A 15935-nucleotide genomic window follows, 5' to 3' on the forward strand; every position below is an offset into this window, starting at 1 on the left:
GGAAGTTACACTGTGCTGAGATGGACACTGGATCCAGATGAATCCAGGTCTGTCCATCAAAACTTGTAAGGAGATTGGAATTAAAGGAGGTTACTAGGTGAATAGAACCTCACCCACCTTGTCTCATAAATCATCCAGTCACATAATATAAACAATACCAGCTGAGTTATTTAACTAACATACCATTAAAGTTGAAACTCAGATACAAAATATTTGCAATGAATTGCTTGAAAATGAATTTCAGAACAAAAATGTTCACTGGAATTATTTGGCAAATAGTTCTGAATGATTCATATATTTGAGAATTTTACTCTCTACTTGTGGAAATTTGTGGGTAGATAATGAGAAGACAATCATCAAATACAGTATTCTCTATGAAATATTCATCAGCCTTACTTAACACTAACAACCTAAGAAAGAAATGTCCAATTCATAAAAGTAATGCAAAATTAGCGTATATCCTGCAGTATAATATACAGCTGGTAGGAATTTTTTTTTCCCTCTCATGGAAAATGTTCACTTTTTCTTATAAAACCAAAAAGCAATTTAAAAAGCTCTGCAGTTTTTCACTGAAAAATGTTGGGGGGTTGGGTTTCTAATGAAACACCACAGAAGTTAGAGGAAGGCAGACACTTTCCACACAAAAATTCACTGAGTCAAAACCCCAGTTTTCTATCAAAAATAGTTTTGATGGAAAAAATTTTGACCAGCCCTAGTGCAATATGAGTGATTTTCAGCTTTTGACCAAAATATTCAAAGTTGGGAACCTAAAGAGAGATTCTTAAATAGAAGTCAGATATCTTGAGTGTTGTGTGCACATTGCTCTCATGGACTTCACTGGAATATGCCTGGGCTCAGCAACTCTGAAAATCAGGTCACTTATCTGGGTATGTAAATGTGGCTGAAATTCATCCCCAAAAGTTTATGCAATCAGGGATTGTGAAGAGCTCTTCAGATTTTGAGGGCTGTGTGTATGAGTGTATGTGTGTGAGAGAGAAATACACTGCTGGTGGCAACAGTGTTTATAGCCGCTCAGTGATCCGACCGAATACATGTATGTACTATTCCAGTAACTCCTTTCCTAGACCACTGACAAAACTGTTGGCATGTTCATCCTGACTGACCCCATAACAAAGCAAAGGCTAAATTGTATCCTGACTGGCACAAGCTGCAACATCTGGAATGACACCGAATGAATCCCTCTGGAAGTAGAAATGCCTCACCCATCATGCAAATGCAGTCACATTTGAGAGGAGTTCAGAGGCAATCAGAAACTCTGCATGCTCTGCTGTGATCTTCCTGCAAGCCCTTCATCTGTTTGACACTCCTGAAAATGGAAGTCTGTTTGCTCTTTTACTCCATTTTCAGCCACAATCTAAATTAGCATTACAAGATTGATATGATGGGAGTTGAGTGTGCTGAGCAGGTCACAGACATGTGCTCAGCATCTTGAAGGATAGAGTCCCAACTTGTTAGGGATGAATTATTTGGGGATAGGAATGAATTAAGATTCAGAATGCAAAGATTTGTGGTAGGATGCCCCAGACCAAATAAAAATGCAGTTACATCTGCTCAGAAGAAGGCAAGTGTCCTGGAATAATAGTAATCACATCAAAAGTTACATACCAAAGTGTGGAGCAGTTGATTGTTGACTCATCTCTGATTCTGGATTGATGATGGCACAGGTAACCTTGCGGGTATCACATGACATAGCAATGGTGCTTGCTACCGTGAAAAGATTCTGCTTGTCCTGCACTTCTATTGTCTCGGCCAATGAGGTTATGCTTTCTCCTTTGTGATTTCTCCAGAAGATTATAGGCTTTGGATACCTCCCTGTCCATATACATTCATATCTGCAAACCTTCTGCTGATCCACTTGCAAAGACATTTCATCCTCTGTCCCTGTAACAAAAGCAGCACTATCACAATGGATGCATGTCTGACAATTCAGAGAGATGCTCAGAGGGTACAGTGTGAAAAGATGTCAGGGACGTCTTTACATTTGTTCAGTGTTTCATCTAAAAGCAAAGAGTGCATGTTTTGGTGAATGTGATTTAAGACAAAGCCCAGTGGAAACAATAGGAAATAATTTTCCTGTTTCCAGAAACAGATCTGCTTTGCTCTGCCTGAACAGAGATGGAAGTGTTGCTATCATTTACACCTGTTCAACCTCAGTGAAGCGAATAATTCTGCATGAGGTTAAGAGAGGGCAGAATTTGCCCCGAATATCTTTACTGGGCAGAATGTGCTCCACAAACAGAAAGACTGAGCTCCAGCCAAAGCCCCAATCATTGCACCTTTACATAGTGACTCTCACCCTGAATAATCCCATCACACTTCACAAACTTTAAAAGAAAAAAAAAAGCCTTAGTGTGAAAAGATGGACAGATATCACTGCTCTTTGCCATTAATAGATGCCTGCCATAATTAACCCAGCATAGTTCAACAAAAGGGCAACTGAAGGACTCATTTTGTGTAGCAAGATGTGGGTGCATGACTGCCACCTACTGCTCATAGAGAACTAGGTTATGATGATAAAATGGCAGGAAAAGAAAGAGAATATGTGAAATTGCCACAGGAATCTATTTATATGTACATGTCAATAAATTACACTAGTGTTACAGAATCCTCTGCCTGTTTCAACCCTCTCCTGGAGCCCTCTCCTTCCTGACCCCTCAAGAGCCAGCGTATCTCAGGTATCTCTTTATTATGAATTTTAAGTTCATACACTAAGAGAAAACTACAATTCCACTGTGACTCATTTGCTACTGTCAGCCTTTGGCTTTGTGTATTTGCTTTTGTATGTCTTAAATAAAATCCAGATCCATCGACACATAGACAAGTAAGTTCAAGTTTCTAGACAAGCAATTCAGAAAACATATCTGCATGAAGAAAAACATTTGTGAAACAGCTAGATTCTGATAGGGAAGGGAGAGTGGGCAAGGAGGAAGTAGCAGCAGAAGTGGATAGCATGTGGTTTCCTCCTTTGCTGCTTGTACTTCTGTATGTATTGATCTGCCTGTCTAGGCATGTCATATTACTGCCTCAGTTGAAACTGAGGACAAAACTTTGTTCTTCTCAGGGCTGGTGTACACAGACCCAGGGATTTCAACAGTGCCCTTGAATCTGTTAGTGTAGGCAGTGCTTTGTCTGTCTTCAAAGAAAATAAAGCACAGCCTGTGAAGGGGAGTTCTTCAATGATCTGTTGTATTTCCACAGGAATCCCCAGCAACGGAAGCCATGATGAGCAATGGGTGGTAACTGCCATCACCATGACTCTGGCAGCTGAGTTGGCCGGATCCAGGGAAGCCAGCAATGTCAACCTTGCAGTTGACTTTCCATTAAGAGGGACTGGGACTCATCCTTTGAGTCCTCTGGAAGTTTACTGAGCAATTTGGCCAAAGCATCCCAATTCAAATGATCGTAACCAGCCACTAGGACCTGATGATTCGCTATACATAGTTGCAATTCTGCAGTTGAATAAATCTGTCAAAAAGGTCCATTTAAAAAAAAAATTCTTTAGGAGTGGCTTTTCTCTACCTTGGCAGTATCTTTCATTTGCAGTCGCCACTACCAGGGAGCCTGGTGTAGGATCCTGAGAAACCTGTTCATACCCCGCTAATGGAACTTAGTACTTGCACTCCATATGCTTTGCCACTGGCATGAGGGGATGGGGTTTGCCATAAGGACTTTATAGGCTAAATAATTGCCTCATCTATGGGGAAAGCAACTTCCCCTGTCATATAAGAGTGTAAAATGCCTATGAGTTTGTGGGGATTTTCCTTCATAAGTTCTATCTGTATCACTGGGAAATAGCCATCCTTTTCAGGAGTTCCTGGTAGGATTTAAAATCATCCAGTACTGGAGAAGACAACTCCAATAGCAAAGCCTCATCCAGTGAAGAGGACAAGAGGGTCAAAGGACATTAAATAACACTAACTAACAACAACTAACTGTAATGGCATGATTCCAGATGGAACAAGCTGAGAGCATGCTCCTACCATTGACTCTGCACAGTAAGAAGGAACTGAAGGATGGGTGGGGTAGCACCGCACTTTACCCATGAGGGACTCCAAGGCACAGGTGAGGCCACCCCAATAGGTACTGTTAGCAAAAACTCTTTGGCATCAGCACACAAGACACGCACACACCTAGTTAATGGACATTATCAATTACTCAAAGAAGAACAAAGACAGCCTTTTCACAGTATAATCAAGTCCCACAGTCCAAGGAGATGAGGGAAAGAGAAAGCTAAAATACCTCCTTTTTCAGATGAATTTTTTGGCCACAAAAATTTGGGACTCAAATTTCCAACAAAAATTGAAATTTTCTATGGAAACAATTGCCCCCATTTTTGAACCTGCTCTGCTAACCAGTCCTAACTCTGTTTAGTTTAGCAGCTCTGAAAGTTCGCAGGGCATGCTGTTACTGCTGAAGGCAAGCCATGCACTGTGGAGTGGGTCTCTGCCAACAATTAAAACTACCCTTTAGGTTGTGGTGTGGGAAAGCAAAGGTGTCTAATCTCTAGATTGTTATGCCTTGAACACCTGAAACACCTCTCTGTGGAGTATTCCCTGTTTATAGCAAAGCTGCCCTTCTCCTTTGCCCTGAGACCTGGGCTACGCCAAGCCAGAGCAGAAGAATCTTATTTCCATTGAGGATTCAAACTGAATGGGATACAGAACAGTGATATAATGATTTCTTATCATATTCTTAGATGGCCAATTCATATCACCTCATGGAAGGCAGCCCCAGAAAATTTCATGCTGACAACGGAAACCTCAACAGCTAAGGAGCAAACAATTCTCACTAGAGAGTGATCCTGCAAGGCTCTGGACTTGCAGAAGGCATTCAGCATCCTGAGGGACAAAGTCCAGAAGGACCAGGGGTGGGGATAGAAATGGAGATGACTTAAGTAGGCAGCTCAGATTATAAACCTCCATGGTTATTGGTAGGCATGATAACCTAATAGATAAGGGCCAAATTGTAGAAGCACCCCATTGAATACCAGGAATAGCCTGTAAACACTAGCAATAAGAACTAACAAAGTGAAAAAATATATATTTGTATAAAAAAAGTTACATACCAAACTGGTGGGTGCTTGATTCTTGACTGATCTCTAATTTTGTGTTGATGATGGTGCAGGTCACCTCAGGGGTCACACATGGCACATTAATGGAGCTCTCTGCTGTGAACAGCTTCTGCTCATCCTCCTTTAGGGTTGTCTCAGCCTTTGAGGTTATGTTTTTCCCATTGTGATTCCTCCAGAGGACTTTGGGTTTTAAATACCATCCTCCTGATGTACATCTATATCTACATACATCCTCCTCCTGATCCATTTGCAGAGATGGTTTATCCCCTATTCCTGTAAGAAAGGGTTCCTCGTCACAATGAAAACATCTTCTAATGTAGAGAGATGAGAAAGAATATGTTCAGGAAGGACATATTGCTAAAAGATCTCAGCAACATGATATCTGAATATTTGTTCACTGCTTCAACACAAATCAGTTTCCCTTTTCTACCATATAGGAGTGTTTATGTGCTGGAGAATTATTTTAATAGTGATTTAATATAAACACATTGAGAAGAATACTGAGAACATTTTTTTTTGTTTGGGGTCTACCACAGACTTCTAGTGCTACATTGGGCAAATCACTTATCTCTCAGTTCTTTAGTTACTCTTCTGTAAAAGGAGAATTGTAATCCTTCCTTTCTTCCACCCATTGTATGTCTTGTCTTTTTTATTGTAAACCTTTTGTGGTAGGGACTGTGTCTTAGTTTATCTGTCTAGCACAAATAATAATAATAAATAATAATATAGACCCTTTGGGCAAAATTTTCAAAAGCACCTCAGTCCCACTTTCAAAGGTGATTTAGGCACTTTTGAGCCTAAGGGCAGGTCCTCACTTAAAACGCTGCATTGGCATAGCTACACTGATGCAGCTGGGTCGCTGTAGCACTTATGTGAAGACACTTCTACATTAATCAGCATAGTTAATACACACACCCACACACACTCCCAGAGGCAGTAGCACTGTCAATGGGAGAAGCTCTCCCATCAACTTAGCAATGTCTACACTGGAGGCTAGGGCAATATAACTACATCACTCAGGGTTGTGGATTTTTGACACCACTGAGTGACGTACTTGTACTGACATAGGTCTGTAGTGTAGACCTGGCCTAAATTTCCTGGGAAGATAATGGGACTTAGTCTCCAAAGTATCAAAGGGCTTCTCTGCATGGGGACACTCAGGAAAGTTAATCTGAATCACCTTTTAAAATGGATTAGTTAAACCACAATAAACCCATGTGGACATTTTTATTCAGAATTAAAAGGGCCATAATTTGATGTATCTTAATACACAAATCAAATTCATGCTATTTTAATTCTGAATAAGGATGTCTACACAAAAGGTTAATGAAATTTAACTAATCCATTTTAATTCAAACTTTAGTTAATTCCGATTAATTTTCCTGAGTGTCTCTGTAAACAACAACTAAGTAACTTTTAAAAATGGGACTCAATATCCTAAATCACTTTAGCACTATTAAAAACTTTATCTTCATGGAATAAAATGTATTTTTTAACCTGGCTGTGGAAAGAAAAACATCTGTTCTCTATTGAAAAACAATTGTTCCCATAACAACCCTCACAAAGTTCTTGAGGTCCCTTCCAATCCTACACTTCTCCCATTCTATGTTGTTATGGCTGAAAATTCTCCTTCTTCTTAGGATGCTAATAAACTCTGTTGTAAAATTAACAATGCTTCAAAAAGGCTTATGAAAAAGTAGTTTAAATTGCACTCTAACATCGCTTTAATTTTCCAACAATAGATTTAATAATACAGCTCCAAGAGTTGGCATTTTAAAGGAAAATAAAGGGGAGAGTGATTATTATTGGTCTCTCTTCTAACAGCAGACAGTCTAAAATCACTTCTGAAATCAGGAAACTGATCTCACACTGAGATACATTAGACCATGTAATACCTTCCTGATGGAAGAAGTAGGAACTCCATCATTTAGGAGTTTTTAAACAATATTAGCCAAAGCAATAGAAAATGTGCTATTGAGAATGGACAAGCCCGCACTGGCTCCTGAGGAGATAGAATAACAGAGTTTTGTTAAATCTGCTTTCTCCAATTCTAGGCTTTTCTTACCTATAACCAAGACTTCAATGATGATCTGTCTGTGAAACCAGTTGGCTGTGGCAGAACAAACGTATTTCCCTGCATTTTCCACCTGAACATTGTTCAGTTTCAGAGAAACATTTCCTTTCCCAAACTCCTTTCCTTTAAAAACTTCTACCTTTTTTTCATATGCCTTCCTGAGCCATTCTCGGCTGTTGTCTCCATTTGGAGACAAATAACTTGCTGGGCATTTGTCACCATGTAGATAAAAATTAAGCCAGGGGCTGCTTTCATCATAGTGGTACAAATAGATTGTCTTATCCTTCCCAGGTCCAACTTTCCTCCATTGCAGCTCCATGCTAGGGGGCAGATGTTTCGTAATCAGTCGGCAGGGAAGAATGGCATTTTCTCCAGTTGCAGCAGTAATTATGTGATGTTCTGCCTCCACATGAAAGAAACCTGAAAAATGTTTGGGGGGTTATATTTGCACCAGCAGCACATAATGACTCATATTAATGGGAGCCCAACTCAGAGAAACTGTCTAAGAGAGAGTGAAAAAGAGGACAGTCCTGATTCTCCTCTTATTTAGGCTGTTTTTACAATAGTGTCAATCCATTATCTTCAGGGGAGTTACTCCTCATATACACACAGGTAAGTGAAAAGAAAATCAGGGCTATACTATCTTTTACATCTATGGTGATCTCAAGAACAGTATTTGAAAAGAACTGCTGAGTTGTATAGTTCTTCAAATTCACTGTGCTGCACCAAGGGCATGTCTACACAGTGGGATAACGTGCACTATGGGAGTTCACCAATGTATTGTGCATTAATTGTTCTGTGTCGATCTTACTGATGCATACTAAAAATTCCCTAGTGTGCTTTATTGTATTATTGTTTCAAATAATAATACGGTAAAGCACACTAGGGAATCTTTAGTGAATGCCATCTGGGGATCTACACAGACTAATTAATGTGAAACCTGTTAATGCACTTTAGAAATCATAGAACCATAAAATCATAGAGTTGGAAGGGATCTCAGGAGGTCATCTAGTACAACCCCCTGCTCACAACCCCTTAATGTGTGTTGGTGCTCCATGTGGACAAGCCTTGAGCAGTCTAGTGGGCCACAATGCAGGTAAGTTTAGACCTATTTTGTAAGTAAGAGCAGGAATATTTGCTTAGACAGTACTACATATCTTACCTGAAATTGCAATAACTTTTTTGTGGTGTCTCTTCAGCAATGGGTTTATTATAGTACATGAGATAGTGTCAGAAGCAATATCTGCTACCTTGAGTGTACTATGGATTTGATACAGCTCTTTCCCATCTTTTTGGATTCTTGTTTCAGCCACAGCAGTTATTTTTTGTCCTGTGCTGTCTGTCCAGCGTACTTCAGGTTGTGGGTACCACCCTTGGGATATACACCTCAGCGTGGTTGAATTATTCTGCTGATGTTCTATAGTTAGGCGAGGTGCAGATCCTAAACCTAGAGTGAAAACCAATTTCAGAAAGTGCTAAACAGGCACCAGTGTGCTAAAGAACTAGCTAACACACCAAGCACCAAACAAAGAGTGCTAATGACAAATGATCACCATTATCATTACAGTCTCCGTGTCCTATTGAATCTACGCTGAATTATAATCTTGCATTTCCAAGTATCTTAAATTTATATATAGATAGAGAATTCCACCTCAGGACATCACCAAACACTTCACAAGCTGATCCCAAACTGTATGCTGACATGACTTCATCGTACATATGTGACGGCTTCACTTTTGGGCTGGCAGCAGATCGGTCAGGAAACAGTATTTTCAGAAAAGGGGAGCTCCACCTGTGTGGTCCTCAAATTATGGGCGCATTCAGGGGTCCCTATAGGGACCAATGTAAGTCAGAGCAGCCTTAGGGCTATTCTAATTTATACTTTGCTTCCCAGGGTCCACTGTGAACCCTGGGAAGCAGAGCATAACCAAAGCACAGTGTGTTTCAGTCATAGGTATTATTTACCGTATTATTGTTTGAAACAGTAATACCAGCACTTAGTCTAATCCCTCTCTCCCCACAAGCCTGACATGCCCCTTACACAATTCTGGGAAAAGGACCAGTACAGAGTCCTTACATCATCTCAACACTGGCCAAGGAGACCCATCTCTGTACAAAGGGTAATGTCAGTGGCTCATTTCTTTGTAAAGGGGCCTTAGTGTAACTGTGAATCAGGCACAGTGTGTACAAACCACAGCTTGACAGTGACCTCACAATCCCACAGGAGGTTGTAATATACTGGCTGGGTGCGTATGTGTGTGTGATGGGAGGTAATGGCCCAGGTTTGCCCTTGTGCTTTACTCATTTTATTACTGTTTTGCCAGAGCAACATGCGCAATGCAGGTGGATGAGGATTGTACATGCCACCAGCAAAAAGCCAGAGGAAAATGTACATGATGTATGCATGTTGCGTGCATACACTGTGTATAATTTGCATATACTATGTGTGATGGACACCAAACTGTGGAAGCCTTTCTGACTCCCAGTTCTTCACTTCTCCCTGCTTCCTTCCTAGACCCTCACTTCCTCTGCCCATAAGTGGGTGCTCATCTACAACAGAGGCAGTTTCTCCTTCCCCTGACAGGTGCTGAGCCCTCCCTGTTGGGAAGAAAGGATTAAATGGAAATACAGCTGGACACACACAGCGCAATGCAATGCAGAATCAGCACCACTGTGATCAGTGCAGCATTATTCACTGCCTGCAACATTTCTGTATGAACAGCTCCATGTTTACCTGGAACAGTCACCTTTGTGATAGCTTCTTGATAGAGACCATCACCTGTCACCGCACACACATACTGCCCATTGTCTTCTACTCGCACTGGAGAGAGTTTCACCGTAAGGCTTCCATTTGCATAACGTCCTTTGGATGCATCTCTCCTGTGTTGGGCCCCAGCCCTGCCCAACTCAGTCCCGTTTTCTGTGCTATTGTAAGAATATAACGTCATATTTTTGCTCCTTTCCATTTTATACCAATGCATTTGAACATTAGCAGGAATCTGGCCTTTGAGTTGGCAGGATAATATCACATCTTGTCCAACAAAGGCAATTGGAGGATCAGCATGTACAGTGACAGTAAATTCATCTGCAAGAAAGAAAATAAATCATGATCACTGATTTTCATTAAAAGTTTGACATTAGTATAGAATGAACAAAAGAAAAACTAGACAATTACTGAGATACAACAGTGGCGGTTATATTTCCTGTTAGAAACTCACCCCGCTTAACCTAGTTCCACACCTTCAGAATGGAGTATTTCAGGTCTTCACTGAGAGCTCAGCTATGAACAGATTTGAATAAGATTTGAACCTGTCAGGGGAAGGTGCAGGATGCATAGACCCAGGAAGCACAGGGGCCCTGTACCATCAGCAGGGGGAGGTGGACAGCAGAGCTAGGGTTAGCCTGTACAGAATTCGATTTTTTTTAAAAATAATTTTGATGGATAATATCAATGTTTATTTTTAATAATTTTTCTATTTTTATCTATTGACATTTTCAGAGTTTTGCAGAATTATGCATTTTCAGCATTTTTTTATTTGTATCAATTTAAATTTTCACAGTGGCAGGAAATTATGGAGGGGACACAATGGGGGGGGGGGGTCAAACAATTATGTAATGACAGTAGATTCTGGGATTCAAAAAGTTAAAGCTTATAACCATTAAAACACAAACTGCCAACAGCATATGTCAAAATTTTAGCCTTAAATCAAACTAATAAATTCTCAATCCTTGTTTTTTTTACTTTGCATCTCTGAGTATTTCAGTCATCACTGATGGAAATACTTTTTCCTTAGTTTGTGTGCGTACAGTGAAAATGACATTTATTGACATTTACCAATAAAAATGTAATCCTTCCAAGCCTGTTTATGGACCTACTTTCTGCTCAACCCTTTTGGGTAGTTTGTGCAGGAAAAACAATTGTACCTGGCCATTGCATGAAGTTTGTGCGTGTATATATGTGTGTGTGTGTGTGTGTGTGTAACAATCTTTCTTTTCCTTTGGAATACTAACAATCATTCTGTTATTTTAGGCTTCTCCTAACAATACCCCCTGATAGGGTTAATGTCCCATCTAAGCAGCAGCGTCACTGTGCTTTCATCCTGAAACATGGCTCCCTGAATTTTCAATAGGTTGAGAAGAGTGACTAATGAAAATATTAGCATTGTGTTCAGACAGGAAGCTTGTATGGTTAATACTTAATGAAGCAGGGTCACTGAGACGTTACTCACACTTGAGATCATGTAAAAACAATCAAAAAGGTAGACAGGTTCCAGAACACAATGATGTGATTCCCAGTTCAATTCCATTAGAGCTCCCACATTTTGTTTAGGTTTCCGTCTTCAGATTGCATCATGGTTTCCTTACACAGGATTTAGACAGGCAGCAATGGATGTGTATATATTTATTTCCTGATCAGTAGTTAGGAAAAGTGGTATTCTTACCTGAAAACCAGGTCCCGATGATATAACCAATTAGACGGATGATGAATAAGACAGCTGATCTGATCCAGGCGATCATTGTGAAGTGATTTCAATATCATACATCCAACTTTTTGCCAATAGAAATTGAAAACACCACAAACTGTGACATGAGGTATACATACAACTGGAGTTGGTCAGGAACTCTCCTGAGATGTGGCTGCATCAGAAAATGCTGATTTGTCAAAACCAAAACCTTTCATGGAAATAGCATGCCTGGTTGGTTTCAAGGGAGTCAGGGCTTCCAGGGTCCATAGCTCTGCGGTGGCACTGCTATGCAGATGGCCCAGGGCTCTCAGGATTTGTAGGTTACGCGTTCCACATCAGAGAACTCCTCAAACTTTGGGGTGTGCCCAGGGAGTCTCCAGGAGTTGGAGGCACAATTATCTTTTCTGGAAGTAGATTGAAGGAAAACAAGATAATTCATCGCATATTTAGTTAACCCTGGACACCCTCACCTGCTAGCGGATGCATGGATCAAAAGAAGCCCATGCTGTGTGTGATGTAAACTCAGCACCATTCAATGACTCTGTTCTGTGCTATGTGAAATGTGCTGATTTTCCCAGCCAAGTTTTTAATAGATGTCCCATAAAAATAAATAAAAAAGCAAATTAGAGCTAATCTGCTCCCTTGTGCTCCCTTGTATAGACACGATATGACATTCCCCAGAGTGGTCACTCTAGAGCAGCGTTTCTCAATTAAATTTCCCCGCGGAACCCTTTAGGCTCCACGGGGAAACAATACCCTCCGCTGAAAAATCCGGGACATCTTCCCTTTTTCGGCGGCGCAGAGAACACCTGCTCTCGGCGGCGCAGAGAACAGCTGCTCTCGGCGGCGCGGAGAACAGCTACTCTCAGCGGAGCAATGTCACTTTCGCGCAGAACCCTAACAGTGTTCCCGCGGAACTCTGGGGTTCCGTGGAACACCAATTGAGAAACACTGCTCTAGAGGTATGTCTACACTGCCAGGGCTGTACCAGGGCTGCATGGATCAATCCAGCAGGATTGACTGAGGAGACAATGGAGACCTGCTCAACCAATCCTAGAAGGGCTCTTCGTTCGACAAAATATACCCACCCCTCTGAAAAGAATAAGGTTGCATCGACCAAAGGATGTTTCCCGTTGAAGCAGTGCAGTGGAGACACCGCGGTAAGGGAACGTTAGTAAGTCAATGGGAAGTACACAAGCTACAATATGTATCCTGAGTATCTCCAGTTGACGACCACCAACAGTGTTGACGAGACCTACATCAAGGTTGGGAAATTTGTGTTTCTTCTTTTACTATTTCTGCACATATATCATAAAGGAATTTAGTCTCTACTGATCTCAAATGAGGCCTCTTTATGAACACAAAAATCATTTCAAAGAAAAAATTCAATTTCAAACTCACCTTATGTTGTCCTGTAAATTTGCAGTGTTTCTTTTGCCAGAAATGCTGATTCAATTGCTACTCACATGACAATCATCCACCTCATATAAGACCCTATTTAAAGTGATAGTATAGTAGAAGTAAGTACTGAAAGTCCCCATGAGTGAGCCTTGAAGAATAAGGCCATTTAGTGACAATTTCTGTACAGCTACTGCAGTGTTTTTCGTCCCAAAGGACTTTACAAACACGGCAAGCACAAATATAATGTACTTCCGTGTACAAAGTACAAAGTACAATGCTGTTAGAACAGGAATTAACATTCCATTCACCTGAGACTAAAAGATGAATTTATGCAAACAAGCATTGGTTAACAAAATTGTAATTTGTCCATAACACCAGGATTAATACATTGAGCATTACAAGAACACATCACAATATATATCGCATCACATCCAGTAGGGTGTTACCTCCTTCATACTGTGATATAGTAGCAAATTGTGTTATCAGAGTGGGTGCAATCAGTCTTCCTATTTCCAATTACTCAAAATAAGCAAGGCTGTTTTAGACAGTGATCACAAAATTTACGTTAATGAAAAGTATAATTGATGTGGAAACTCCATTTAAATTATAATCCCCACATATTGAAGTATAACCGCTCCATATTAAAGGTGGCAACCAGGATCTCTTTAAAGGTGGATTTGGAATGTTTCTCTTTCACCTTGCAAATTAAAAACAAAGAAACTTCTCGTGTTTCGAATCTTTCGATGTCAGACTTATTGTAAACCAGGATCTGTTCTGAACAGGTTCAGTCACTGAGCTTCTGTTTAAGATTAAAAACAACGAGAGTCCTGTTGCACTTTAAAGACTAGCAAATTCAGTTATGCAATAAAATCACATTACACCTTAGTATTTGAAAGAGTGGATGATTTTAGTGTTGGATCACTAGCCCCTCCCTCCCTCCCTCCCCATTGATGGGCAGATATGGCAGCTCCTTCCACAGGGCTGGGCTGAGACACCAGCCTCTCTCCCCCATCGCCACCAGGAGTGGACTGAGCCACCAGCCCCTCCCCCAAGTCTGGGCTGAGGCACCAGCCCCTCCCCCAACCAACTGCCATTTCCCAACTGCCATGGAACTACTCATCCCCATGCATCTTTTGGGTCAGTTCCGCCCATCACTCCGGTCCTGGTCCCACAGGCTGCAGAGGCCAGTTTGTACCCAGCAGTTCCTACCCAGATTCTGCCCCCACACACCCCATGCAGATCCCCAACACTATGCAGATACCCCCTCACATCCGCAACAATGTGGGAAGCATCCAGAGCTGCTGCCCCCCATAGGGATCCCAGCCCAGAGCCAGATGCACTCTGGTCCTGTCTCTCAGGACAACACTAGCCAGGGAGAGATGGACACAGGCCAGGGCAGAAACTGCACTGTGGGAATAGCAGGAGCAGGAGTTGATTTTTGTGGGTGGGGGGGCAATGAGTGATTTTGGGGAGGAGCAACAAGTGCTTTTTGGGGGTGGGAGGGGCAATGAGTGATTTTGGGGTGGTGGTAAGAGGCAATAATTGATTTGGGGGAAGGAGCAATAAGTGATTTCTGAGGACAGGGTAGGGGACTGTAACTGTCTCACGGGGAAAGACCACGTGTGTGTGTTAGGCACCTGTAACATACAACTAATGGAGGGAAGGACGCGCCTCAGATTGAGATTCCTATAAGCCAGTGCACTAGGTGGCTCCATATTTAAATGAGCCAGTAAGAGATGCCCAGGTCAACAATGTGTGCTAAGCCCTCTCTCAGAGACAAGCGCCTAAATACAGAGTTGGTTTATGGTCGGGATTTATTGGTGACTCATGGGGATAAATTTTAGACAGTAGCTTTCCCCTTTTTATGCTTAAAAATCTTGTATGTTGTGAAAGCTATTTGTTTTTTTAAAATCCCCATGATCTAATGAGGGATGATAATATATTTTTGTTTTGTTTCATTTCAGATTGAAAACTTACATTTCTTAAAAACCAGAACATTTTTTAAAAATCAAACATTTCCATTTTTCTATCCTTCCCTTTCTCTTTCTTTTCTTTTCTCTTTTTTTTTTTTTTTTTTTGGCACTGAATGCAATAAATTGACTGAAAGATACCTAGGATTTGTTTGCTTGTTTGTTTTTTCCCATTTTGTTTTCTTTTTCCTGCACTTTATAACTTTGCAAAACTTCTCTAATTTTGGAAAAATTACAGAGAACAAAAAGGAAAGAAATGAAACAATGTAAAAAGGGAGAAAACAGACAAAGAGCGAGGAAAAAACAGAACTCAAAAAAGGAAAAAACAAAAACTGGATTTTGTGGTTCCTGAAACCCCAAATTGACACAAAATTTTCTATTCAAATTAAAAAACTCATTTAATCTCATTCTAAATTTTTTCCATGAAAAACATAAACATTTCAAATGAAATTTATTTGTGCAAAATTTCTCACAGAAAAAAAAATTGGGGATTTTGACAACCTCTGATTGTCAGTCTCTTTTAAAGCTTTCTTATATACACTTTAAAATCCAACAGACGCCCGGTAACTGGTGGGGTTTTCTGTTTGTTTGTTTTCACAATTCCTTCCCCTTTAAAGCTCCAAAGACACCTGCCAACTACCAGCAGAGCAATGGGCAAAGGGCAAAGGGCAAATGTATGAACAAATACTCAGAAAACATGGGAGGGGACTGAAGGTAAATGAAAGAAAAATGCTGTGAGCTTCCGTGTGTGTGCAGATTGCACCATCCCATCCAGGTAGGAATTTGGTTCCCCAGAATCCACAGATCACCTAGGTCTGTACACTGGTGTATGTAACTACACAAAGTGCAGGGCAATGATGAATTGCCTCAATGCACAATCTCCCCCATAAGGATGAGACTGAGTGATCCCTCAGAGGTAGTTAAGCCTGGGC

The 15935-nt window shown here is 40.9% G+C and overlaps 2 protein-coding genes across 2 annotated transcripts in view; one reads left to right on the top strand and one right to left on the bottom strand.

Annotated features, from left to right (window-relative positions):
* Positions 1-11684, bottom strand: part of LOC137157812 (uncharacterized) — a 38355-nt gene extending 26671 nt beyond the window's left edge. The window contains exons 1-6 of the mRNA XM_067555220.1: positions 11609-11684; positions 9901-10251; positions 8329-8613; positions 7158-7586; positions 5087-5365; positions 1627-1902 (exon numbers count right to left, since the gene is read on the bottom strand). Of these exons, the coding sequence (XP_067411321.1) occupies positions 1627-1902; positions 5087-5365; positions 7158-7586; positions 8329-8613; positions 9901-10251; positions 11609-11684 (1696 nt within the window). The remainder of the gene's footprint in view (positions 1-1626; positions 1903-5086; positions 5366-7157; positions 7587-8328; positions 8614-9900; positions 10252-11608) is intronic.
* LOC137157809 (butyrophilin-like protein 8) overlaps positions 1-15935 on the top strand; it is an 84151-nt gene that overhangs the window by 50461 nt on the left and 17755 nt on the right. The window lies entirely within an intron of this gene.

Source organism: Emydura macquarii, unplaced genomic scaffold (genome assembly GCF_026122565.2).
Source record: "Emydura macquarii macquarii isolate MOO-44397 ecotype Brisbane River unplaced genomic scaffold, CSIRO-AGI_Emac_v2 contig_1573, whole genome shotgun sequence".
NCBI classification, from domain to species: domain Eukaryota; kingdom Metazoa; phylum Chordata; order Testudines; family Chelidae; genus Emydura; species Emydura macquarii.